This window comes from Oryzias latipes, chromosome 14 (genome assembly GCF_053564925.1).
Source record: "Oryzias latipes strain Hd-rR chromosome 14, Olatipes_Hd-rR_3.1".
Taxonomy (NCBI): domain Eukaryota; kingdom Metazoa; phylum Chordata; class Actinopteri; order Beloniformes; family Adrianichthyidae; genus Oryzias; species Oryzias latipes.
In genome coordinates this window covers 1,277,909-1,303,572 of record NC_136250.1, presented here as the reverse complement: position 1 = coordinate 1,303,572, position 25,664 = coordinate 1,277,909, and the positions used below count along the sequence as shown (strand labels likewise).

General features: G+C 42.6%; 1 protein-coding gene and 1 long non-coding RNA gene across 5 annotated transcripts in view; one reads left to right on the top strand and one right to left on the bottom strand.

Annotated features, from left to right (window-relative positions):
- opcml (opioid binding protein/cell adhesion molecule-like) overlaps positions 1 to 25,664 on the top strand; it is a 315,760-nt gene that overhangs the window by 240,963 nt on the left and 49,133 nt on the right. For all 4 annotated transcript variants that reach the window (XM_078931040.1, XM_078931039.1, XM_078931041.1 and 1 more), the window contains exons 3-4: positions 10,659 to 10,894; positions 25,437 to 25,562. In XM_078931040.1, the coding sequence (XP_078787166.1) occupies positions 10,659 to 10,894; positions 25,437 to 25,562 (362 nt within the window). The remainder of the gene's footprint in view (positions 1 to 10,658; positions 10,895 to 25,436; positions 25,563 to 25,664) is intronic.
- LOC144983767 (uncharacterized) lies at positions 18,881 to 24,957 on the bottom strand. Its single transcript, XR_013647572.1, has 2 exons — positions 24,203 to 24,957; positions 18,881 to 23,872 (listed from the first exon to the last, which is right to left on the bottom strand). It is a non-coding gene; the product is annotated as an uncharacterized LOC144983767 (long non-coding RNA).

Below are 25,664 nucleotides of genomic sequence, written 5' to 3'. Positions count from 1 at the left end.
AGACGTTTCACCTCTTATCCAATAGGCTTTGTCAATTCTGAATAAGCTGGTCGAAGAGCTGGTATATATGCGCTCATGGGGGAGGAGTCAGACCTGAAACTGGATGGTACTGTCAACTTAGCCTACATGATTTCGGGTCATTAGGAGTCCTTTGTCCTCAGCTGGGGGTTGGGGAGCCAGTGACTCCCTCCCCAAACTGGTCATCTCTTTCAGCTGTTAACTACCCAGGTGGAACTTGTTCGGTTTTATTATAACACTTCCATCAGGAGTGCACAACCGTCACAAAGCCCTCTCCTCTGCCCTTAACACAAAGCTACACTGCTCCTAGCATGTGTCTGTTAGCAGCCGGACACATGGAAATAGCACTGACGTCATCGCCCCGCCTACCCTCTGGAAATGCTAATTTGAATTGAGATATGTGACTCTATTCGCAGGGTGGAGGCTAAAATGAAAATGCAATACCCTCTTTGCATTTTCATTTTAATTATGACACAGAATAAGTGGTTTTTAAGTAGAAAATGAAAAAGCATTTTGAAGGATTAGTGTTTCATTTTAATTTTGAGTCATTTGATGCAGTTACATTTTGAAAATAAAAAAGCATTTCTGTTAATTCATTTTAATTGTCAAATTAAATTCTAAATGAATTTTGCTATACATTTACCAGATAAGTTTTTGAAAAGGGAATGTCAAATACCATTTTCATTTTAATTTTAATTAAGTGACAGAATAAGCGGTGTCGAAGAAGAAAATGAAAAAGCATTTTGGAGGATTGCTTTTTCATTTTAATTATGAGTCAAAAAATACAGTTACATTTTGAAAATGAAAAAGCATTTCTGGTTTTGACTTTTATTTTCTATTATGCAACATAATCGCTTCCATAAAATGTTACCTACAACCACAAATTATATGAATCAAATGGTTTTTAAAATGACTCATTACAGTCTTAGTAGTTGCAGTCTTTTAAACTTGCGCTTGAGTTGTGGATGAGTGTTACGGCTGTGGCCATGATATTGTTGTGTTTGAACTTTTGGAGTGTTTGGAGTTGCCAAAAGGTTCTGAATTTCTTTGTTTATAAGACCTATAAGAAAATTAAGATTCACAAAAAGCTCCACATATTTCATCTTCAAGCAGCTTCAGCGTTTTTTCCTCATTAATTTATTATTTTTTTCTCGTAATTTACGAAATTCTAAGTAGGAATGGGTGTCGTTAAATTTTTAACGGTTCTACTACTCTTGTTGATACTGCTTATCGATCCGGTATTTAAACGATACTCTTATTGATACTTTTTGAGGACGAAAAAAAGATAAATAAATAACAAATTAAGAACATAAAGTGTTTTATTTCCTCATTATGCAACATTGTTTTTTTAACAAAACATTTTACTTTATACATGATAATGTTCCAATACAAACCTGGAATGCATGTGGATCTGTTAGACCAGGGGTCGCTAACCTGAACCTTTCAAAGAGCCATTTGGATCAGTTTCCCACTGAGATGAAAGTACAGGGAGCAGCAACACTAGATGTGTTAGAAAAATGTTTTTGCCGAAATATTACGATAGTTCATTTGGCAAAACTTGTATTGATTCAAAATGCTGTCAGGATATGTATTTATTTGTTTTAATTATTTTTATTCTTTACAAGTGTGATGTTTCCACAACCTTGAATAGACTTTTCTGTCTGTCAAAAGTTAAGATGTTAAAAAAAAAGTTAAGAGTTAAGATGATGGAAACAGATTCACTTTGATGCAGACTAGTTTCTTTTTCTTTTTTTCTTTGAATTCAGTAAACCCAATAAATTATATTAATTTTATGGATGACAACTATTTTTTTTTATTATGAAGCAGCTGTTAGTTTCTCTGGAATCATAAGCGGTGAGTCTAAGCCCCGCCACCGCCTTTCTACCTGTTTGCTGTTTTCCTACGCATGCCCCCCCCCCCTCCCCCCTCCAGCGTGTTCTACACAGACAGCGCAACATATGGTCATCGTAGCAGCAAGGTGATCTCTTTTGGTGTACAATTCTTTAGGCGCTGTTTTGACACTATAGCTGTCTTTCCAGAAAAACTTTCCATCCCATAACAGACTCTGGTCGGCGTTCACAGCTGCAGACACGCCACCCCCCCTCCGCGTACTCACGCTGCTCTCTTTCCACCATCGTATATCTTTGATAGCGTTCTTGTGTGCGCTTCCTTGTCTTGTGCGTGCGCCATGTGCTGTCTGAACAACACACCCCCCCCCCCCCCCCCCGTGCACAAAAATAGCCAGACAGACCTCCTCTTCAGCGAGAATAGCTAAATTAATATCATCAATGATTAACGGAAAATTGACTGACTTGATGAGTTAAATATGGCAGATAACGTTTATATCTTGTGGGACACAAAAAAAAATGCGACTTCTCCAGTACAGATAGCAGAACCGTTGAGGTCAGATCTTAACGATACTGCGGTCTTGAAGAATGTTGCCCCGGGGCTCGTTCAATACCGGGGCTCGGTACCCATCCCTAATTCTAAGTGATAAATTTACGAGAAGAAATCTCGTAAATACGAGAAGAAATCTCGTAAATTTATGGCTTTATACTCATAATTTAGCAGTTATAATCTTTTTTTTCATAAAAGTTTTTTTCTATACTCTGATCCGAGTCCGAGTCATTTGATTTTGCCACAGAGACAGTCCCAATCCAATGCCAAAATGGTATAAAGTCATTTAGGTTGGTTTTTTATCTATATACTATTCACCTTCTTTTATCATTTCACATGTAAACAGAACACTCCTGTGAAGTAGCTTCAACATGTAAGTTAAAATTGTACAATTATTAACTAGAAATTATTTTTAACAATAAACCAATAAGATTAAAAGATGATTAGTCTTGTTAATAAGTTTGATAACTCTGTAGCGCTAGTTCCTTTAGAACTATGTCTTTTTGATCAATTATAATCCATGTTTACATGAAAACTGCAAAATTAGAAGCTATTTTATTTTTCCAATGGCCTTTTTCCCTAAGCCTGCACTTTGCTGACTCTCTGTCGGCAGCAGGAGAGTGTCGTTCTTATTACAAAGAAACAAAAACTCGTCTATTGTATTTTGAAATGCCTTTGTAAGTTGTTGTTTTTGTTAAGACAAACGGAAGAGACTCTTGCTATCAGTTTAAACGTTTATTACGTTTTTGATTATCAAAGTCCGAGTCTGTGAATATCTTGCTAACTTTATTAACTGTTTTTTGCATTAAAAACAAGAATACTCTCACCTTGGCGACTCTGCCCTTATTTCCTTGCGGGACCCATGACAAATTGGTATCAGAAGTGGGATATGCAGATGGCTGGCCACAAAAAGGTGAGACACAGAGGTCTGCGTTCCCAGAAGGAGGAGATGGATCGAACCACAGACACAGGCCTTCAATTGTCCAATTCATCCTCGGAGGAGGAGGTGGTGGATCCTGGTGCCTCTGTTGGTTCTCCAGGCCCGACCAAAGGCCCAGAAAGTGACTAGGGGGCCATTATGAGAGACTTTCTCCATGGACAGCAGCAGCGAGAAGACCGATTCATCGCTGCACTCAAAGGAGAGTCGTCAATCAGGCAACGCAAGGTACCAACCCAGCACCTAACCAGCGAGTGGCGGGTAAGGTCCTTGTATGTTACTATTGCCAGCAGATTGGTCGCAAAGCCGCTGTGTATCCAATTGGCAAGACCAAGTTCTCAGGTGCTTGCTACGCACCCAGGCCTGAGGCTGACTCAGGAACAGGGCCTTTACAGATGGACAAATACATTTTCCATTCACTTAACTCAGTGACTGTGAACGGACAGCAGGTTACCGCTATGTTGGACACTGGTAGTTTTGTTTCTTTGGTCAAAAAGAGTTTAATCCCTTTTGGTGGACTTGATTATGGCAGGCAAACAAGTGTTGTGTGTGTACATGGCGACAAACATTTGTACCCAAAAGCGGATGTAACAGTGACCATAAATGAACAATCATATCTTTTGACTGTTGGGGTGGTAGAGAACCTGCCTGTTGATTTAATTTTGGGGTGTGATTTACCTATGTTGGGGGACTTATTAAACGAGGCTACTGAAACAGCTAAAGCTAATGCTGAGCTAGCTGTTAATGTTTCATCACCCGTGCTAACTAGAGCTCAGGCTAAAGCGGGGATGCAAAGTCTTCCATATCTGGATGACAGTTTCTTTGATGGAGGCAAAGAAATGCCCAGAAAGTCCCGTCGTCAAAGACAGTTTGAAAAAAAACTTAAGTTGTCGGATCTGGAGATCCCATCTACAGCAGACACATTTGAAATACCAGCTGACATTTCAGCTTTACAAAAAGAAGACCGAACTTTAAAACCTTTGTTTGCCAAAGTGACGACGGAAAGCGACAAATGTTTGGGAAATGTGCGGTTTATTGTTGTTGATGATGTTGAAGGATAAATCTGTTTTCCTTCTTTTTCTTTGGACTAATAGAGAGCAACGCCCAGAAGGAGGGGCTTGTCATTTAAAAAGAGAACCTGTTTACAGGTGTCAGTGTGGGAGTCTGAGTGGAGAAATGTATGTTGCTTGGCCTTTGTGGAGCAATTGTTGTGCTCTGTTCTTGCATTAAAAACAAGAATACTCTCACCTTGGCGCCTCTGCCCTTATTTCCTTGCGGGACCCACGACAGCCATGGACATTTTATCAATAACTCAGAATAAAAAACAAGGAAATAAGGAAAGAAAGAAGAAAGTAATGCAGGAAAGGTTCAACACTTGATATATTTACAAAGAAAGACGGTACTCTCACCCTTTCTGCTCAAGCTCCCCTAGCGGCCGTTAGAAAAAATGCATAAAAGAGCAGCTTCATTTTGCATCTTATCAGAGTTCAGGAATGAAACCCAATGATTGAGGATGATGATGGTTAAATATCAATAGATTGCATGTAAGAACAGACATCTTTTTGCACCATGTAGCAGTATTACCAATATGTCAATAAAATTAATCTAAAGAACTCTAAATGTTGCATATCAGTCATTCTTATCCTTTGAAGAGCAAGGAATACACCATAAACAAAGATGCCCAATGTTCTTCTGTCGTTAGGCTGTCAGTCTTTCAGAAGACTTCCTTCAACCTTGAAAGTTGTCCCATAAAACATGACTAGAGAGCACTTAAGGGAAAGTGACTCATTATTGCAAAGGTTGACTGTTTTTTATGTTGTTGAATGGCATATAATGGAAAACAAAACCTCATTGATTTTGCACCTTTGTGTTGACTTAAATACCCGTGTTGTTTTTTTTAAGATTTTGTTAGGATTCCGTTCTGTGGGGGAGAAAATCTTTTTTAAGGATAATATTTTGTTTCAATCAGCCCTCAAGGTCATGGTTTCGGTTAAACGTGACGCTTCATTTCTGAGAAATTGAACCTGCATATTTGAGAAATCACAGTTCATCACATCACCATTAGCCTGGTTCTTCAAGCTTAAAAGCCTAAATTATTGAATACAAGATAATGAACAGGCCCCTCCTCTGCATTGGCCTCAGCATTACAATGTATTGTTACCCAAAAAGGATGTTATTTGATCTGCTGTCCCAGGTTTGTGCTCAGAGCAGGATGATGCGACCTAATTCACTAAAGTTAACTCTAGCAAAAGTAATCTGACATCATTATCTCCTAAAGATAGGATGTTTCAAAGAGCCGTTGAAATGACTGGCTCTTTTGGCTCTTTTTATATTTTTCATTTTTAGGAATCCAGCCTGGAGTTTATTCATTTTATCCTGGAAATAATCACAGGGAGGATTGATGGGCTGAGATGTGAAGCAGAATAATTCAGATTTCCCATCAAATATTGAGTTTTAATTGTTTTGGAAATATCAATTAAAGCTTCATATGTCATTTACATAAATGACATATTCAATGTTTCAAAGCTTATGAAACTCATATTATTTGCTGATGACACAAACATATTCTATTCTACAGACAATCATAGGGAACGTATCAAGGTGGTGAACACAGAGTTAAATGAAATAAAATTGTGGATGGATTACAACAAATTATCTTTGAACCTAGATAAAACCGAAGTGATGTTTTTTTGGAAACTTCAATGCAAATAAAGAGCTCTCAATTGAAATAAATATTGTCTTAATCAAAAGTGTTACAGAAATCAAATTCTTAGGGGTTTTTATCGACGACAAACTAAGTTGGAAGCCTCACATCAGACACATACAAACTAAAGTCTCAAAAAGTATTTCAATCGTAAATAAATCTAAACATATATTAGGATACAACAGTAGATATTTATTGTACTGTTCTTTAATATTACCATATTTCACCTACTGTATAGAAATTTGGGGGAATAATTACAAGAGTTCACTACATCCTCTCTTTTTACTTCAAAAACGAGCCGTCAGAATTGTACATAAAGCCGGATATCTTGATCATACAAACAATCTATTTTATCAATCAAGACTTTTAAAACTGTATGACCTTGTTGATTTTTACACTGCACAACTTTTATACAGAGCCAGTGGGAAATCGTTACCATTCAATATCCAAAAACAGTTGTTAGAAAATGAAGGAGGCTACAGACTGATGGGATGTAGGAACTTCAAGATCAAATTGATAAGAACCACAAAGAAAAGTTTCTGTGTGTCGGTGTGTGGCACTAAACTTTGGAACGGTTTAAGCAATGAGCTCAAAAAATGTTCAAATATTCAAATAGTCAAGAAAATGTATAGAGAAACTCTTATTTTAGGATATTAAGATCAGAGGATTTATATGGAAGCAATTATGTAGCATAAATAAAAAGCAAAGTCAAAACCAGAAATGCTTTTTCATTTTCAAAATGAAAAGGCATTTTTTGACTCAAAAATATAATGAAAAAGCAAACCACCAAAATGCTTTTTCATTTCCTTCCTCAACACAGCTTATTCTGTCACTTAATTAAAATTATAATGAAAATGGTATTTGACATTTCATTTTCAAGACGTTCTCTGGTAAATGTGTAGCATAATTCATTTAGAAATGTCTAATTTGACAATTAAAATGGATTAATTGAAATGCTTTTTAATTTTCAAAATGAAGCTGCATTTTTTGACTCAAAATTAAAAAAAAGCAATATTTCAAAATGCTTTTTCATTTTATACTTTAAACCGCTTATTCTGTGTCATAATTAAAACGAAAATGCAAAGAGGGGATTGCATTTGCACTTTAACATCCACCCCGCGCACCTTGTCACAATATTCATTTCGAAAAAGCATTAGCAGAGGGGAGGCGGGGCGATGACGTCACTGCTTTCTCTGTGTGTCCGGCTGCTGACTGACGCACACACATGCACCAGGAGCAGACTGTGTTAGCGGCAGAGACGAGGGTTTTGTGATGGTTGTGAACTTCTGATGAGTTTCCACAGCTTCTCAGGACTAAGTAGCTGCATGTCCGCCTTCTGCGGTCCTCCTGACGCACCGCGGACAAGCTTTTTTCTTCGGACCGCCAGCTGCCTTCGCATAGCGGGGCGCGAAGCTCCGATGATCGCTGAAGGCGGAAATGCTGCTGCGATCTGAGAAACCATCATATGGATTTGTGTTTCCAGTGGTGGATTATGGTTGGATTATGAAACCTGGTCTCATTTATAAATCCACAAATCCGAGGGCTCTCAAAAACAGAAATGAAAACACTTTACCTGTGTTCTGGATGCACAATTCAAAGGCCTGGATTACAAAGGTCCTGACATCCAACTGGTTTCATCAGAGCTTTATCCCCCAAGTGCGAGAATACCTCCGTGAAAAAGGAATGCATTTTCAGGTGTTGCTGCTCATGGATAACGCTGGCGGTCACGCTGTGGTTTTGCGTCATGAGGGTGTCCGGATTGAGTTTCTCCCTCCCAACACCACATCGCTACTCCAGCCCATGGATCAAGGGGTGATTCGTGCCTTTAAAGCACTTTACACCGGCAACTGTCTTCAACAGCTAGTTGATGCAATTGACGGGGACGAGAACTTCCAGTTGAAGGTCTACTGGCGCAACTTCACAATTACGTCATGCCTGATGGTCATACACAAGGCACTTCAAGATATGAAAGAAGAAACGCTAAATGCATGTTGGAAAAAACTCTGTCCAGAATGTGTGCGTGACTACAAAGGCTTCTCACCTGACGAAGTTCAACGTGACGCTGTCAACAAGTCAGTGAAACTGGCACAGCTGATTGGCGGTGACGGCTTCGATGACATCACCCACGAAGACATCAATGAACTGGTTGACGCCCACTCGCAGCCTTTGATTTGGCGGAGCTCACGCAGTCCGCCAGTGAAAACGGAACAGAGGACCAGGAAGACCCATCACAAGAGGATGAAGAGGATGAAGGTCTAACTCTTGAACGGTTGGCTGATCTCATGCAAGCAGCAAAACAACTGCAGGAGAACGTTAAATCGTGGGACCCTTACATGGTTTGTGCGCTACAGTTCTCAAATGCAATTGATTTTTCTATGTCAACGTACAAAACCCTCTTCACCAGTATGAAAAAACAACAGAGCCAGCTACCGATAACAATGTTCATAACGAACATAAAAAAAGCGTCTAACACGCCTGGAGAAGATACGACACCATCTCCCGACTCCTGAAGTGCGAAGAGTGGAGGAATGGCCATAGACGGCAGTTAATAATACTGTAATACATGTACAGCAATCATTTCCATATTACAGTACTATATTTCACAAATTTTTTTTTTATCACTGTTAATAAACATTACTATGTAAAAAATTCAAATGTACTTTGTCATTACTATACATTACAAGATTCTTACTGTATTAATTAGTAAGGCTCACATAAGGCTCTGTGAGTTTTAAAACACTGTCAATTGTTCGCGGATTTTCGTTATTTGCGGGGGGGCGAGGAACGTAACCTCCGCGAATACGGTGGGATTACTGGATTATCATTCTGGTCAAGTTTAATGGATAAATACAACTGCGTGTCGTCGGCATAACAATGCTCAATGCTGTGTTTCCTGATTATGTTTCCTAGGGGTAGCATATAAAGCATAAACAGGATGGGTCCCAAAACAAAGCCCTGTGGGACTCCATAGTTAACTCGAGTGCACTGAGAGGAATGTCCATTTACATTAACGAACTGATACCTATCGGATAAATAGTATTTAAACCACTGGAGGGCAGATCCTCTGATCCCTATATCATGCTCTAATCTATGGAGTAAAATACTGTGGTCGATAGTGTCAAAGGCTGCACTGAGGTCTAACAGGACCAGAATAATTATTCATTTAGTAACCTCAGCACCGTGTTCATTTCAAGAACAATCACTTCTCCCACCTTGATCGCAGACTTAAGGGCCGTACACACTGGGACGAATATCGGCGCATGTTATTCGCCAGCGTTTTTCGACACGCTTTTTGAGTTCACACCCAAGTGATTTTCGCTGACGATGAGCCGAGTGAACATGCAAATTCATTCCCTGACATTAGATGGCGCTTAATGTAAAACAGAAATACCCCCTGTACACAAGGTGGCGCTGCGCAACTTTACGCTTCTTAAACTCTCTTTTCACTCATAGGAAGAGGGCAAGTATTTACGCGCTTGTCAGAATCATACAAAGAAAACATGAATATTTCCAGCACCAGTAGCTCTAGCTCCAGTTCCAGCGATGAAGAAATTATTGTTCTGTTGAATAATGAAAGACGCCGGAAAGACGCCGATTTTGGGTACATCCCATAGTTACGAGAAGAGAAGAACGTGGGGAGTTTTATCGACCAGTACAAGAGCTGAAAATGTATCATGAGCGTTTTCAGGGATATTTTAGAATGTCCGTCAGTGAGTGCATCTTCTTCGTCTTATTTCCCTGGCGCCAATGTAGACGCTACTTGGCGTCTATCTTCTTCGCCGTTACGTATTTGTGCTCAGCAAGAAAGTTTTGTGTTTGAGTGCCCCTAAGTTGTGTTTTACTGTAACTTCAGAAGCTCCAGACAAGGGTGCAAAAGCCCCATTCTGATTGGTCGTATAGTTTTTGACGCGGCGCGTCAAACCAAAAAAATGAACCCGAGGCATTTTTAAAAAAATGACGCTTTTACCCGTGGCATTTTTCGCGTCGGTGTGCACACTCACATTGGTGCCCTTTGTTTAGTCACGAGGCGTTAAACGTCGGCGAATATCGCGCGCGAAATTCGTCCCGGTGTGAACAGGCCTTTAGACTTGCAAACCCAAGCAAAGTCTCCTGATTTGTTGCAGTTTCGGCAGGTTACCTTTCTTACTGGGCTGGGGCATCTGATAGGTGAGCTGAAGAGCCACATTTGAAACGGCATCTGTCCCATTTGGAGGTGTACTGTTACTCTTTGGGCATCTTTACTTAGACTGCTGCCCCCACAACCCAGTCCTAGATGAGCAGAAGACGGATAGAGGGTAGAACGTGATTGTATTCATTTACATTTCTGTTAGCTTACTCCATAAAAAGTGAACAATGTGGTGGTGCAGGTAGAAGTAAGGGATTCATTAGAAGAAAAGACCACGATTGCTACTTCAGGCCTTTATTTTTTATTTTTTAAATTCCTCTTAACACATACAAAACTGTTCTGCAGCAACACCCAGTCCTATGGCATTGAATACACAATAAACCACTGAGTGTCTTGGCTGTGTTACAATTAAGTCAGAATATCTTATAGGACTGAAATCAACATATTTTTTTCTTTTTCTTTCTTTTTCCAACCAGATGCAGTGTTGACAGTAAAGTCTCAAGAGTGGCCTGGCTCAATCGTACCACAATTCTATTCGCAGGGAAAGAGAAGTGGTCTTTGGATCCACGTGTCATCCTGTTGGAAAACACAGCAGTCACGGAGTACAGCATCAAGATCCAAAATGTTAACGTTCATGATGAAGGACCCTACGTTTGCTCCATTCTCACAAACAAGAAACCAAAATCCACAAAAGTGCATCTTTTTGTTCAAGGTAAGATGTTTCCACTGCAATAGAAAGCCCAGAAAGAGTGGTGTGCAAAGATGCAAAATTTATTATCATCATTGGTTCCATAAAATTGTAGGTTGGTTTGATAAAACAAGCTTTTTGCATACAAAAGCTAATGTCTAAGCTAAAGTAGATTTACTACATAAAATGGGACAAAAAAGTATTCAGTCAGCCACCAATTGTCCAAGTTCTCCCACTTAAAAAAAGCATGAGAGAGGTCTGTAATTTTCATAATAGGTATACCACAACTATGGGAGACAAAATGAGGACAAATATCTAGAAAATCACATTTTCTGATTTTTAAAGAATGTATTTGTAAAATATGGTGGAAAATAAATATTTGGTCAATTACAAAAGTTCAGCTTAATACTTTGTTATACACTGTTGGTGATGACAGCAGTCAAACGTTTTCTGTAAGTCTTTACAAAGTTTCCACAAACTGTTGCCAGTAGTTTTTCTTTATTTTTTCAATAATTATTGAAAAACAACAATTATTGCATGATTCCACCCCTTTTTACAAAACCTTAAAATAAACAATACTTTTTAGACTTTCAACTCCCTCCAAGATTTTCTAATTTCTAAAAAGAAAGAAGTTGATCCAACTTAAATGAATCAATTTTTGTATGAATCACAATTTTTTATGTCTATTCAACTCAATTTAATAGGTTGATCCGAGTTAAATTCTTTGTCATTTTTATTTTTTTTATACAACTTAAATTGACACAGTTTTCTAAAGTTTCAACCAATGGGATTTGTAATTTCCATATCAAAGACATAACTGACCCAGCAACCTCTCACATTAGAGGGCAGGAACTCACGTGTCATCAACTCTGTCTTTAATATTGGGACATACGGTGTTTTACCGCACAAGGGTGTTGGTCATCATCCTCTCCCAAACTCTAACTCAAGGTGCAGAAATAAATAAATCTAACAGTTTAAATTACTAGTTAAAACAGAGTAAAACAGCTAGACAACAAAACACATGAACAAAAATCCATACTAAAACCCCAATCTGCCCAGATAGGCAAAGAAAATGGTATCCCACAATTCTTTGCGCTGCCGTACGTTACGACGTCGTGACGAATTGACAGCGTCACACCAAAGTCACACCAACTTAATTGAATTAAGTTGATTGAAAGCAAAATATCTATGTCAGACAACTAGGTGTTTTTCTTAAGTTGAATGAACTCAAAAAAAGGATTTATTTTCCATTCATCTTCTTCCGCTTATCCGGAACCGGGTCGCAGGGGCAGCAGACTGAGCAGAGATGCCCAGACTTCCCTCGCCCTAGCCACTTCCTCCAGCTCCTCTGGGGGGACCCCAAGGCGTTCCCAGGCCAGCCGAGAGACGTAGTCTGTCCAGCATGTCCTGGGTCTTTCCCGGGGCCTCCGCCCAGTGGGACACGCCCGGAAAGCGGGGAATGCTGCAGTTCATTTCCTTTCAAATAAAAAATTAAAAAAAAAACGTCAGGGGTTTTTTTTTTGTCCCGGGAAGACCGGAGCGTGACATCGACAGGCGGATCGGAGCGGCGTCCGTAGTTATGCGGTCGCTGTATCGGTCCGTCATAGTGAAGAGAGAGCTGAGCCGAAAAGCAAAGCTCTCAATTTACCGGTCGATCTTCGTTCCAATACTCACCTATGGTCATGAGTTATGAGTCATGACCGAAAGAACGAGGTCCCGAATACAAGAGGCTGAAATGAGCTTCCTAAAGGTGGTGGGGCGCTCCCTTAGAGGGGGACTCCACCCGCGGAGAGCTCGGAGTAGAACCGCTTCTCCTCCACATCGAAAGGAGCCAGTTGAGGTGGCTCGGGCATCTAGTCCGGATGCCTCCTGGACGCCTCCCTGGAGAGGTGTTCCGGGCATTTCTTTCCAACTACAGCCCAAATACTCTTTTTAGAGTGAATGGGTTGAGATCTGGAGCTTGGCTAGGCCACTCCAGGACCTTCAAGATTCGAGATTCTTTTATTCGTCACATACAAAGTTATATTTAGCAAATACAACCAGTAGTGAAATGTAACCCAGGTCCGCTCCATGGACAGTGCAATAATTAAGGAAAACAGTACAGGAAATGTACATAATATATTTCTGTAAAATATACATAATATACATAAGTGAAACTATGTAAAGATGAAATAAGAAAAGAATGTGTATTGTAGAATTAGAATGTAATATAGAATGCAAAATAATGTGTATGAATGTGGACTGTAGACTTAAATAATTAAGATACACGTTTAGAGTTAAAGTTTAAGAGCCTGATGGCCTGGGGGTAGAAACTCCTGAGTCTCTCTGTCTTTGCCATCAGGCTACGGTAGCGCTTACCAGATGGCAGCAGAGTGAAAATATGAATACTGGGGTGGGTGGAGTCTTTGATGATATTTTCTGTTCTACTTCTGCAGCGTTTGAGGTAGATGTCCTGCAGAGAGGGAAGAGCAGACCCTGAAATGCGCTCAGCTACGCGCACAACTCTCTGCAGGGCTTTGCAGTCTTGGCTTGAGCTGTTCCTATACCACACTGTGATCTATAGCCCTCTCTTTCTATAGCCCCGGAATAGAAGGTTTTCAGGATTGCTGGTGAGACCCTGAATTTCCTCAGCTGTCGCAGATGGTACAGTCTTTGCCTTGCTTTATTTACCTGTGTTTGAATGTGAGTAGTCCAAGTCAGGTCCTCCGAGATGTTTACACCAAGGTACTTGAAGCTGCTCACCCTCTCCACAGGAGTCCCGCTGATCATAAGAGGTGTTGCTGTTGTCTCTTCCTGAAGTCCACAATCAGTTCTTTAGTTTTGCTCACATTCAGAGAGAGACCGTTGTCCTGGCACCATGATGTCAATTTCTCTACCTCATCCAAGTATGCGGTCTCGTCGTTGTTGTGAATGAGGCCCAGAACCACAGTATCATCAGCAAATTTGATGATGGATGTGGAGCTGTGCGAAGACACGCAGTCGTGTGTGTAGAGAGAGTAAAGCAGGGGACTCAGGACGCACCCCTGCGGGGCTCCTACGTTCAGGGTGATGGAGTTAGAGGTGTACTGGCCCAGTTTCACCACTTGAGGTCTGCCGGTGAGGAAATCCAGAATCCATTTGCAGAGTGAAGAATTCAGTCCGAGGTCTATGAGTTTGGAAGCTAGCTTTATGGGGACTATGCTATTGAAAGCTGAGCTGTAGTCAATAAATAGCAGCCTTACATAGTTCCTGTTATTGCTGTCAATGTGTGTGAGAGAAGAGTGCAGGATGTGGGAGATGGCATCATCTATGGATCTGTTTGGGCGATAGGCAAACTAAAGAGGGTCCAGAGTATCTGGGATGGAGGAGCAGATGACGTTTTTAACCAGTCCTTCAAAGACCTTCATGACTGTTGATGTGAGAGCAACTGGACGATAGTCATTCAGACAAGAGGGTTTATTGTTCTTAGGCACAGGGATGATGACCGTTTTTTTGAATGAGGTGGGAACCACCGATGCAGCAAGAGACTCATTAAAAATGGATGTAAACAAACCAGCAAGCTGATCAGCGCAGGACCGCAGAACACGGCCAGAAATCCCATCAGGTCCGGCTGCTTTCCTTACATTCACTCGCTTTAGCGCCCTCCGAACCTCGTCCTCCGTCACGGTGATCGCATGATGATCGCTGATCTGGCTGTTGCTTCCTAACGCGCTGATCGGCAGACTCACACTGCTTAGATTGCTTTCAAAGCGGCCGTAGAAAGTGTTTAGCTCGTCAGCCAGCGACGGATCTGCTCTCACCTCTGCAGAGGATTTATTTCCAAAGTCACAGATGGTCCTTAGTCCTTGCCACATGCGTCGGGAGTCATTTAGCTGGAAATGTGACTCTATGCGTTCCCTGTATCTGTGTTTGGCGGCTCTTACTGCGCGCCGGAGAGCATAGCACGATGCTTTGTACTCGCTCATGTTTCCCGACAGAAGACCGGCATTGCAAGCAGCAGTGCGTTTGTTTATTGCTGCGCGGATTGATCTGTCCACCCACGGTTTCTGATTTGAGAATGTCCTTATGGTTATTGTAGTCGTAGCTTGTTCGGCTAGTATGTTTACAAAGCTTAGCGCTACATTTGTGAACTCGTTGACATCAGATGAGGATGCGCGAAACATGTCCCAGTCTACGTCATCAAGAGCCACCTGTAACAGTCCTTTCTGATTGGGCGGACCATCGCGTCATCACCCTCTGCGTCGGGGAATCTTGTACGAGCCTTTGTTTATATTCCGGTGTGAGGAAAATGGCGGCATGGTCCGATTTGCCGAAAGCCGGTAGAGAGCGAGCTTTGTAGGCATTCTTAAACTGAGTGTAGCAATGATCCAGTGTGTTCGGTCCTCTGGTTGGACAGGATACATGTTGATGGAAAGTAGGCATGACTTGCCTGAGTTTGGCTTTGTTAAAGTCCCCAGCAAAGATGATAGCAGCGTCCGGGTGTTTGTTGATGTTGCCGCTAAGCGCGTCGTGAAGCTCCGACAAAGCCGAGCCACAGTCTGCTTGTGGAGGGATGTAAACAGCAGTTATGATGATCGATTAAAACTCCCGGGGCAGATAGGATGGGCGACAAATAATTGATAAGTGTTCCAGATGAGGCGAGCAGGAGCGCGACAGAGTGGAGATATTCCTGGGATCACACCATTTCTTGTTAATCATAAAACAAACTCCTCCGCCTTTGGATTTGCCGGCCTCGGCTGTCCTGTCCATCCGTAAGACAGAGAAGTTCTCGGCTGGCATTACAGCAGCGTCCGGGACCGAGGGCGTGAGCCACGTTTCAGACAAACAAAGGATGTTACAATGTCCAAAAGTGTTTCCTTGTCGTATATGATCAGTGCAGAGGTAATGTGTGTAAAAAGAGAAAGCAAAAATAGGTAAAAAAGTAAATAAAAACATAATCTAAGCGGAGCGACCTGGACGGCGACCGGACTCAGCGGCGCCATCTTTAAGCCTCAGCCTCAACATTGAAATGCTTCTTATGAAGACACTCCTTTGTTAAGTGTGTTTGGGATTGTTCTCATGCTGAAAGACCCAGCCACGTTTCATCTTCAGTGCTGATGGAAGAAGGTTTTCACTCAAAATCTGACCTTACATGTTACGGGGTGAGGTAGGAAGTACCCAGGCGCAGAGAGGAGAGGAGGCAGGAGGTTCCAGGCACGCAGGACATTTAATAAAGTCCAACAATTACAAACAAAAACCACTGCTAAGCAGGCTAACCAAAACTCAAAACTCGAACACTTGGCATACTCGAAACAGGGGAACAGCAAAACTAAAAACTATGGACCAGCACAGGAGGAAAGGAAAGACAGACTTAAATACATACAAGGCAACAAGACAGGTGGAAACACTCAGGACTGATGAGGAGGGGTAAAACTCGAAACAACAACAGACCAGGAAATACTACAAAATAAAACAGGAAGTAACTCAAACCTAGCAAAACGCCGTCCAGCATTGAGAGTCCGACCAGCAAACGGCTGGCGGCTCGGGCTCAGAGTCTGGAGCTGGCGGCTCGGAGTCCGCGTCTGGAGCTGGCGGCTCGGAGTCCGCGTCTGGAGCTGGCGGCTCGGGCACAGGGTCCGCGGCAGGGGGCTCGGGCACAGTGTCCGCGGCAGGGGGCTCGGGCACAGGGTCCGCGGCAGGAAGGGGTTCAGGGTCGGCGGCAGGAAGGGGTTCAGGGTCCGCGGCAGGGGGCTCAGGCTCAGGGTCCGCGGCAGGAAGGGGTTGGGGTGCATCCGGTTCCCTCCGGTCTGCCATCCCCCTGTCCAGGACCCTCCTGGGAGCAGGAACAGGACATAATGCGTCCGGCAACGTCCTCGGAGCAGGAACAGGACAGGGTGCGTCCGGCACCCTCCTCGGAGCAGGAACAGGACAGGGTGCGTCCGGCAACCTCCTCGGAGCAGGAACAGGACGGGGTGCGTCCGGCAACCTCCTCGGAGCAGGAACAGGACGGGATGCATCCGGCACCCTCCTCGGAGCAGGAACGGGTCGTGGTACGTCCGGGACCCTCCTGGGAGCAGGAATGGGACTGGGTGCGTCCAGCACCCTCCTCAGAGCAGGAGCGGGTTGGGGTGCATCAGGCACCCTCCTGGACGCAGGACGGGGTTGGGGTGCTTCCAGGTCCACCTCCGGAACCAAGATGGAACGTCAAGAAGGGCGGCGGCGACGACGACAGCGGCCCCCTCTTAAAGCCAGACGACTCCCGTCGAAGTCCGAGGAGGAGTACTGAAAGCCGTTTGCGCTCCGATGGGTTGCGGCCCCCTCCTCCTCCAGGAATAAGTCCTCCCACAGCCATAGGCCCTGGTCCAGAGGGTCTAGGAAGGACCTATGCCGGAGAACGTCCTGCTCCATCCAGGAAACAGGGGAGGACTTATAATGGGGGCGGCGGTGATGACGACGACCCCCTCTTACGGCCAGGCAACTCCCCTTGAAGTCCGCGTAGATCTGGGAAGAGTCAGGGGTCCACCAGAGACAGGTCCCCTCTGCTGGGTACTGGTATGGCTGGTCCATAATGTTACGGGGTGTGGTAGGAAGTACCCAGGCGCAGAGAGGAGAGGAGGCAGGAGGTTCCAGGCAAGCAGGACATTTAATAAAGTCCAACAACTACAAACAAAAACCACTGCTAAGCAGGCTAACCAAAACTCAAAACTCGAAACCTTGGCATACTCGAAACAGGGGAACAGCAAAACTAAAAACTATGGACCAGCACAGGAGGAAGGAAAAGACAAGACTTAAATACATACAAGGCAACAAGACACAGGTGAAAACACTCAGGAATGATGGGGATGATGGAGTAACTCAAACCTATACAGAAAACCAAGGAAACAAACAAAGAAACTGAAACTGTTACACTTCACGGCCCCATTCTTTTTTCCTTTACAGGGATCAGTCGTCCTGGTCCCTTTGCTGAAAAACATCCCAAACCATGATGTTTCCACCCCCATGCTTTACAGTAGGTCTGGTGTTTGGATGCAGCTCAGCATTCTTTCTCCTCCAAACACGACCAGTAGAGTTCTTTCCAAAATGTTCTATTTTGGTTTCATCTGACCATAGGACATTCTCCCAATCCTCTTCTGGATCATCCAAATGCTCTGTAGCAGACTGTAGACGGGCCTGCACATGTACTGACTTTAGCAGGGGGACACGTCTGGCCCTGCATGGTTTGAGTCCCTGACAGTGTAGTGTGTTACTGATGGTAGCCTTTGTTACTTTGGTCCCAGCTCTCTGCAGGTCATTCACTAGGTCCCCCGTGTGGTTCTGGGACTTTTGCTCACTAAATACTTTTTTGCCCCTCTGTATGTGAAAAAAAATCATTGTTACTCCTCTTTGTTGATAAAAGAAAAAGCCACAATAATCATTGAACGTTAATCTGACAAATGTAGTAATAATTTCTAATTTACCAAAAACATTTACCAATCACAAGTAGACGTTGATTTTAACAGTTTAACACAATCATAAAAATTATATTATTTAAAAAGGCCTGGACAAAAATGATGGTGTCTTTAATATCTTGTTGAACAACCTTTCAAGGCAATAACTGTAACCTTTCTGTACCTGTAAATGAGGCTTATGCACCCATCAACATTTAGTCTTTTCCACTTATTCAACCAACTTCTCCATAGGTTTTCTTTTTTACGTTCCTTCCCTAGACGGGATTTCTTATTTACTTTCACATTTGCTCATTAGAATTTAGATTGGCCTCAAAGAAGGCCACCTCCACTAGATAGAAAAATAACTATTGTTGGGATGATAAAAAATGTGTATTAAATTAGCACCAGACCATAACCAAACATTCTTCATGTAGCAAAGTGAAGACAGTATTTTTTTATTGATATCCGTCTGTTCACTTAGAGCTAATAAGGCTTGAGTTTTAAAAGGACATTCTCCTGAATCATTTTTACCAGGTCAGTATGCAGTGCAGCAAATTCCAGGAGCGCTTTATTATGATTTGCTTTTGCATGGGTGCCCTGTTTTCCATGATATCAAACATCAATAGATGGTGTCATCTCCCAAACATGTATGCACTTTATTATTTTAGACAAGTTTAACAAAGGTCAGACTACAGCATAAATTCAAACTAAGATGGACTTAGTGACACAGAGTGTTGGACAACGGACTGGACTGGCAGGAGGAACTGCTCCTAAATATTGTATACTGGGGGATATGGAGACAGTTTGTTGGTGTGCATGAGTCCTTGCCAACAGATCTGAGCTCCAGTGGAGAAACCGAAAACAGGAAAAAGCTGAAGGACCAACTCTAAACATTAAAGAAAAGGACAATCAAAGGTACAAAAGCCTCTCAAGTCATCGCAGGAAATAAAATCAAACCCACATTTCCATGCGTTTTGTTCTGTTGCACACTTGTGTGTTTGTTGTTTTTGCATTTGGTATTTAAAAGTACATTGATTAGAAATTGTACATTTTATTTATCTGAAGAGTGCGATGGGACTCTACTTTCTCCTGCTCATGATTTATACGCTTTCTTTTCCTATTCTTAGTTATTCTATTCAACAGTTACACCAACGTTGATTTTTAACTTTTAAATGTTACTTTAGAAACGGGAAAAACAGTCTGAAGCTGTTTTGCAGCACCATGCCTCATCTTACTCCAGGATATTTTCACAAACTTCCTCAGAAGATCACAAGTCTGGAATTAAATATTCATTGCCCAGAAGAAATTCACAAAGTTCTAAAAAAAGTTCACCGATTTTATGAAGAAGCTGTGTTTAACCCTTGTGCTATCCTAGGCACTTTAACATTGGGAGTTGGGTCATCTAGACCCACTAGACAGTGCTCTGAACCTTTTTTCTTCAATGATTTGTGATCTTCACTGGTGTCCATGGATTACATGAAATCTTTCCACCTTTATCCACGGTAGGAAGAACACGTCAATGGAAGGGGGGGGGGGGGGGGGTCATCTAAGCACAAGGTTTAATCAACACTGAGGTGTCTCTACCACCAGCAAGAAAAGTGGTTAAGAGATTCATTCATTTTCTAAACCCAATTTGTCCCTTTTGGGGTCACGGGGCTGTGACAGACTGGCGACACAAATCACACACCCATGCACACTAACATTCACACCTAAGAACCATTTAGAGTAACCACTGAACCTATGAAACATGTTTGGGGACGATGGGTGGAAGCCGGAGTCCCTGCAGAAAACCCACGCATTCTGGGGAGAACATGCAAACTCCACCCAGAAAGGTTCCCCCGATGGTGTTCAAATATGCCTGAACAAATCAAGGGTTATTCGTTTGTTGCCCTCCTATTGCATCCACTGCATCATTCATCTGCTTTATGTACCAAGGAAAACACTAACATGTTGGGTTTTTGTGTGTTTGATTAATTCATTTATTTTATTATTATTTGCATTTATTTTTATTATTATATATACTTTGAGATGCTATGTAGCATGAAAAGCGCTATATAAATAAAGTTGAATTTGAATATTAATACTTTGCTTTATGTATATTTTACTGGTGCATCTAGAGCTATTAACTGTATGTCTATCACCCAAACAAGTGAACACACTCCTACCATAGCGGATAGACAGCATAAGTTAAAGAAATCCTCAGTGGAATACAGTGTAGTCGCTGTGAGTTTTTTAGTCTCTCAGTGTAATCAAAGAATAATACCTTTGACGGTGATCAAGGAAGTTAGTTTTATTTCTTGGGTATTACTAACTTCATGTGTCACATGCCAATCTTGCTTTTTTTGAAAAAATATTTAAAAAGAAGGTCTTTATATATAATGAAAAAAAGAGAGAAGGAATGACAGTAATTATATGTACAGTAGATATGAATTCTAATTGTTTATTCCAATTTGCATTCATATAAATAGTGAAAATGGTAAAAATGTGTATACTTGTATAGCCCCTTTCTACCCTCCTTGAAGGTCCAAATCGCTTTACTGTCACAGTCCCATTCACAAACATTTACACGTTGATGGCGGCTCCGCTGCCGTATACTGGCGCCAACCTATAACCACCAAGAGCAACATGGGGTCCAGTGTCTTGTGTAACCCATGTTACTAGAACTTGTTAGAGATGAAGGTACATTTATCCTGTAGAGGGCGCTGTAGGTTCTGAAGTGCAGAAGAACTTCTGTGGAGAGATACGTGAGTTCGTTGAATTGTTAGCTGGGTTGAATTGTTAGCTGGACCTCAGAGACGACTGCAAAAGAACGCGAGCGAGTTGTCCCCTGTTAATTGTAAATCGTGGCCTGTGTTGCTCAGTATTTAAGCAGGAACTCTCCTCTGGATCGGTAGGCCTCAGCAACATAACACTAGACCTCCACCGCGGGATCTGCTGCATCTCTGTGATCTCTGGGAAGTACCTGCAACAAAAACAAATGTGGTGGCAAATAATGTCTTTGGCAATTTGTCCACCTATAACTGAATATTGTTCGGACTGATTTACAAACAACTTCTTCCTGCACATTCTGTGTTTACCCTGGCAATGGGGCGTTGTGCGTTTGTCGGGTTTCCAAATGCAATTGTTTGTGAGGTTCTAGGACAGTGGCTGTTGCCTTGCTATGAATGTTCTCCACTTGACATATGTTTTAGGTTTGCAAGTTGAACTGCCTTACGATTGCTCACATTTGTAGTTTTTGACAAACCCAACTCTTTTCAAAGTTCCAGCAAGCTGACTGACGTATAGAGCTGACATCTCGAGGCCTCGTTTGTGCGGTCGTGTGACTTTGACATGTTTCAGACAACAGCTTCAAACAAGACTTCCGGTTCATAAGTAAGAGTTGAGCAGAGTGGCTCGAGCAGAACCTCCCTACTTATCATTAAAGGCAACCAGAAGAAGGCATGGGAGGGACATGGATTAGGTGATCCAACCTTGTGAGGAAAGAGTGGTGATTTGATGAGATTTCAATGGACATGAGGGTAAGGAAGTTTTGTGTTCAGAATAGGAATGCAGAGGGAAAGATGGTGATGGAGTTTGCTAAAAGAATAGAAATGGCAGTGGTGAAGACATTTTCCAGAAAAGGAGCATAGGTCCCTATAAGAGTGGAGGGAGAACTGCCTAAATTGATTACATCTTGTGTTGTTCCTCATTCATCAGATTCAGTGTCAAGGAAAGCCTCCTGCTGCTCAGCTGCACTCCTCCTGGAGGCCCCTCCTCCCCTCCCTGCTCTCAGGTGTTCACAGCTGGTTCTCATATGCTCCTGATTTGTGCCCTTCTTAAGTTGCTCTAAACCCTCTGTCATTGTCGCAGCGTTGTGGTTTGCTGGCTTCTCTAGCTTTGCTCTTGGCATTAAAAGCCCTTTCGAGTTATTTAGTTGTGTGTCTTTCCTGCACCTGGGTTCCTCCTTGGTTCCTCGTCACATTACGCTGCGACCATGTCCAACCCAGCAGGAGATTCGTCTCAACGAGACTTACCTGGATCCACCGCCGTTGGTGGCTCCGTCACGGGTACGGAGCGAGCAGACCTGGCTCAGGAGATGCGGGGCTTCATGTCGGGTATGCAGCAGCTTCACGAACGCCTCTCCAACCTGGAGCATGCTTCCTCGCCTTCTCCTCGGCAGACCAGACTGGGTCACCCTGAACCGTTTGGGAGACTGCCGGGCGTTTCTCACTTCCTGAAGGCTGCAGTTTGACTTTAATCTTGATGATTTCCCCTCTGAGCAGAGCAAGGTGGCGTTTGCTCTGAGCTACCTAACCGGAAGAGCCAAACGATGGGGACTGGCGGAGTGGGAGCGCGGATCAGAGCTGTGTCGCTCCTTTCGGGTCTTCTCCGCTCGGCTTCTCACGGTATTCGATCCCACCACGCCTCATCGTGCTGCTGCGTCTGAGCTTCTTCGCCTTCAGCAGGGATCCCGCTGTGTCTCGGACTACGCGGTGGAGTTCCGGACCTTGGCTGCCAGCACCCGCTGGCCAGATGAAGCACTGCTCGACGTCTTCCTGTGGGGTCTGTCCGACGCTCTAAAAGACGAGCTGGCAGCGAGAGAACTTCCAGACGACCTCGAGGAGCTAATCGACCTGGCGGTTCGTATCGACCGGAGGGTGAGGGAACGGGGTAACGAGCAACGCAGCCTTCCAGGTTACCGTCCACCGCGCCCCGCGGAGGTTCCTCTGCCTCCTTCCAACTCCCCTCCGGAGCCCATGCAGCTCGGAGCTGGCCGTCTCTCTCCAGCTGAACGGCAGCGCCGCATGCGGGAGGGACTTTGCCTTTATTGTGGACGTACGGGACACGTTGTGCGCAACTGTCCGGGAAACGCCTGGGCTCCCCAGCAGTGAGGAAACTGGTGAGCTGCAACCATTCTTTTTCCTCTCCTTCTCGTCCCTCCACCAAGGTTTTGGTGGCTTATGCTGGAGCCCAGGTGGAATTTGACACTCTTATCAACTCGGGGTCTGATGGGGATCTGATCTCCCAGGAGGTGGTGGATAGACTGAAGATCCCCACCGAACCTCTGTCTCCAGCATTAGACATTCATGCCATTAATGGGTCCCTCTTACACAAGGTATCTGTTCGTACTGTTAATATTTCTGTGTCAATCTCTGGAAACCACTCTGAGACCATGTCATTTTATGTTGTTGAGTCCCTTAAACCTCCTGTTATTTTAGGGTTTCCCTGGTTGAGCAGACACAAACCTCACATCGACTGGGCTTCGGGGCGGTTTTTGTCTTGGAGTCCCTTTTGTTTGCTTAATTGCCTCTCCTCTGCCTCAGTTCGTAAAGACCTCCAGATCTCCAGACCCTCCAGATCTCTGTAAGGTTCCGTCTGTTTATCACGCAATATTTTAGGAGACTATGTGCTTTGCCACATAACATTGCTTTGGCATGACTTTCTGGTTAAGTTGTATTACCCACACAGCTGGAGTATTAACCAGCCCACTGTCACTGGTACTATTTAGTGAATAAATCATTATCCATCATAACATACTTACATTCCAAACTTTGAAGAATTGTGGGTCTTCCTCACGTTTGTATATGGGAAGCCAGTACAGGACAGGAGTACCTTTGACATCAGCAGTCTGCTCTTGCTTCACAGAGACAAAGGCAAATTAATATGGCAAACATATTTCAAATGACTGCACCCTTTGGTCTGGCTCAGATCAGTTCATCTAGTCTTTAATTATCTTAAAATTGTACAGTTATTTCAAAAAAATACACCAAACATAAGATGACATTACATTTATATTTACAAATGCATTGGGATCAACGTTGATGATTCTTTCTCCAGTGAAGTAAACATTTACAGTCATTCACTTTATTAGAAACGCTCAGTGATTAATATGAACCGAGCCAAGTCAGCTCCGTCTTTTAGCTATACTAATACATAATGTTGATCATGCCATGCAGTTACACCTCACCTGTTTATCATAGAGGTGCAGAATGTCGCATAGAGCCTTCCGGTTCGTGCTGCCTTCTGTCTCAAAAAGATCAGCATCCTCTGCGTCTGTCTGTCCAGGTCAAAATAAAACTGTTTTCGCAGGTTGACATTTGTGATGCAATGAAACTCAGCTCACATCTACAAAAAAAATGTAAAATATTTGTATGTGTGGAGCTGCTCGTGTTTGTCTGACCTTCTTCATCGAGATGTACTGGAACTGAGTTTCTCCTTGTTGGGATTAATAAAGTTTTTTCATTCATTCATTTCATTTTCATTCATTCATTCTGGCTTCCTCAAACAGTCCAAAAACATGCTTTACAGTTTAATTGATGCCTCTAATTTCTCCTATTGATGTGAATGTCAGGTGTGTGAGGTTGTGTTGCCCTGTGATGGTCCAGAGTGTAACCCACCTTCGCTCAAAAGTGGTTAAGACCTATGACTAAAACAACCATGTGACCTTGAAAAGGATTCAGTGGATTTAGAAATGGACGGACAGATATTAATAGAGCTAACGTTGTATCAATATTTTAGGACTTTGTCAGACACTTTTGAAAACAAATTTTGAATATGCAATGATCAAAAGTATTGCATTCTGTGAATTTCTTCTATAATATGACTTTGTGGATCCCCACATCAATCTTCAATGAGTCCTTATCTGGTCAATTGAAGGATACTATATAAGTTTTTGTTTGTCTTAAAATACATTCAAATCAACAACTACAAGAATAAAGTAAAGAATTCTTTATTTGAAAATTAGCTTGTCATGTCTGCAAATAGTTATTAGGTTTAATTTCATGTGATTTGAATTGCACTGCATGTTGTAAACATTTGGCTCTTGATGTCAGGCTAACCTCTTCCATTTTGGAATTGAGCATTTAATAATTAAGCTTAGCACAAACACACACACTTTCTCAAACACACAAATCCAATCAGCCAAGGCAAAGAAATGAAATTCTGTCTAACTTCAAATAAATCAGCTTGATGCATGTCCAACGTACAGCATGACAAAGACACGTGATGCGGAGAATCAATCATCAGCACACTGCCAGGAGATTGTCAGATTTGCCAGAAAATTTCATTCTAATTGAGACCTCTCAAATTATTTTCTTCCACGTCTCTAATCACATAGGTCTGTCAGTTTTTTTGCACTAAATGAAACTCAATGTTCCATCGTTGTTTATTTTTCTTGTTTATTTCTATTTTCTTTTTCGTAGTACCTGCCAGGATCACTAATATAACAAAGGATGTCACAGTGAATGAGGGCCGCAGCATCAGTCTTATCTGCCTGGCAGTCGGTCGACCTGAGGCCAGTGTTGTGTGGAGACATCATTCACCAAGAGGTAGGCAATAGAAGTTCAAATGATTTTTTGTTTGCACTATATAGTTCATACTTCTTGTTATAAGCAAATAAATAAATATTTAGATGATCAAAACAAACAATG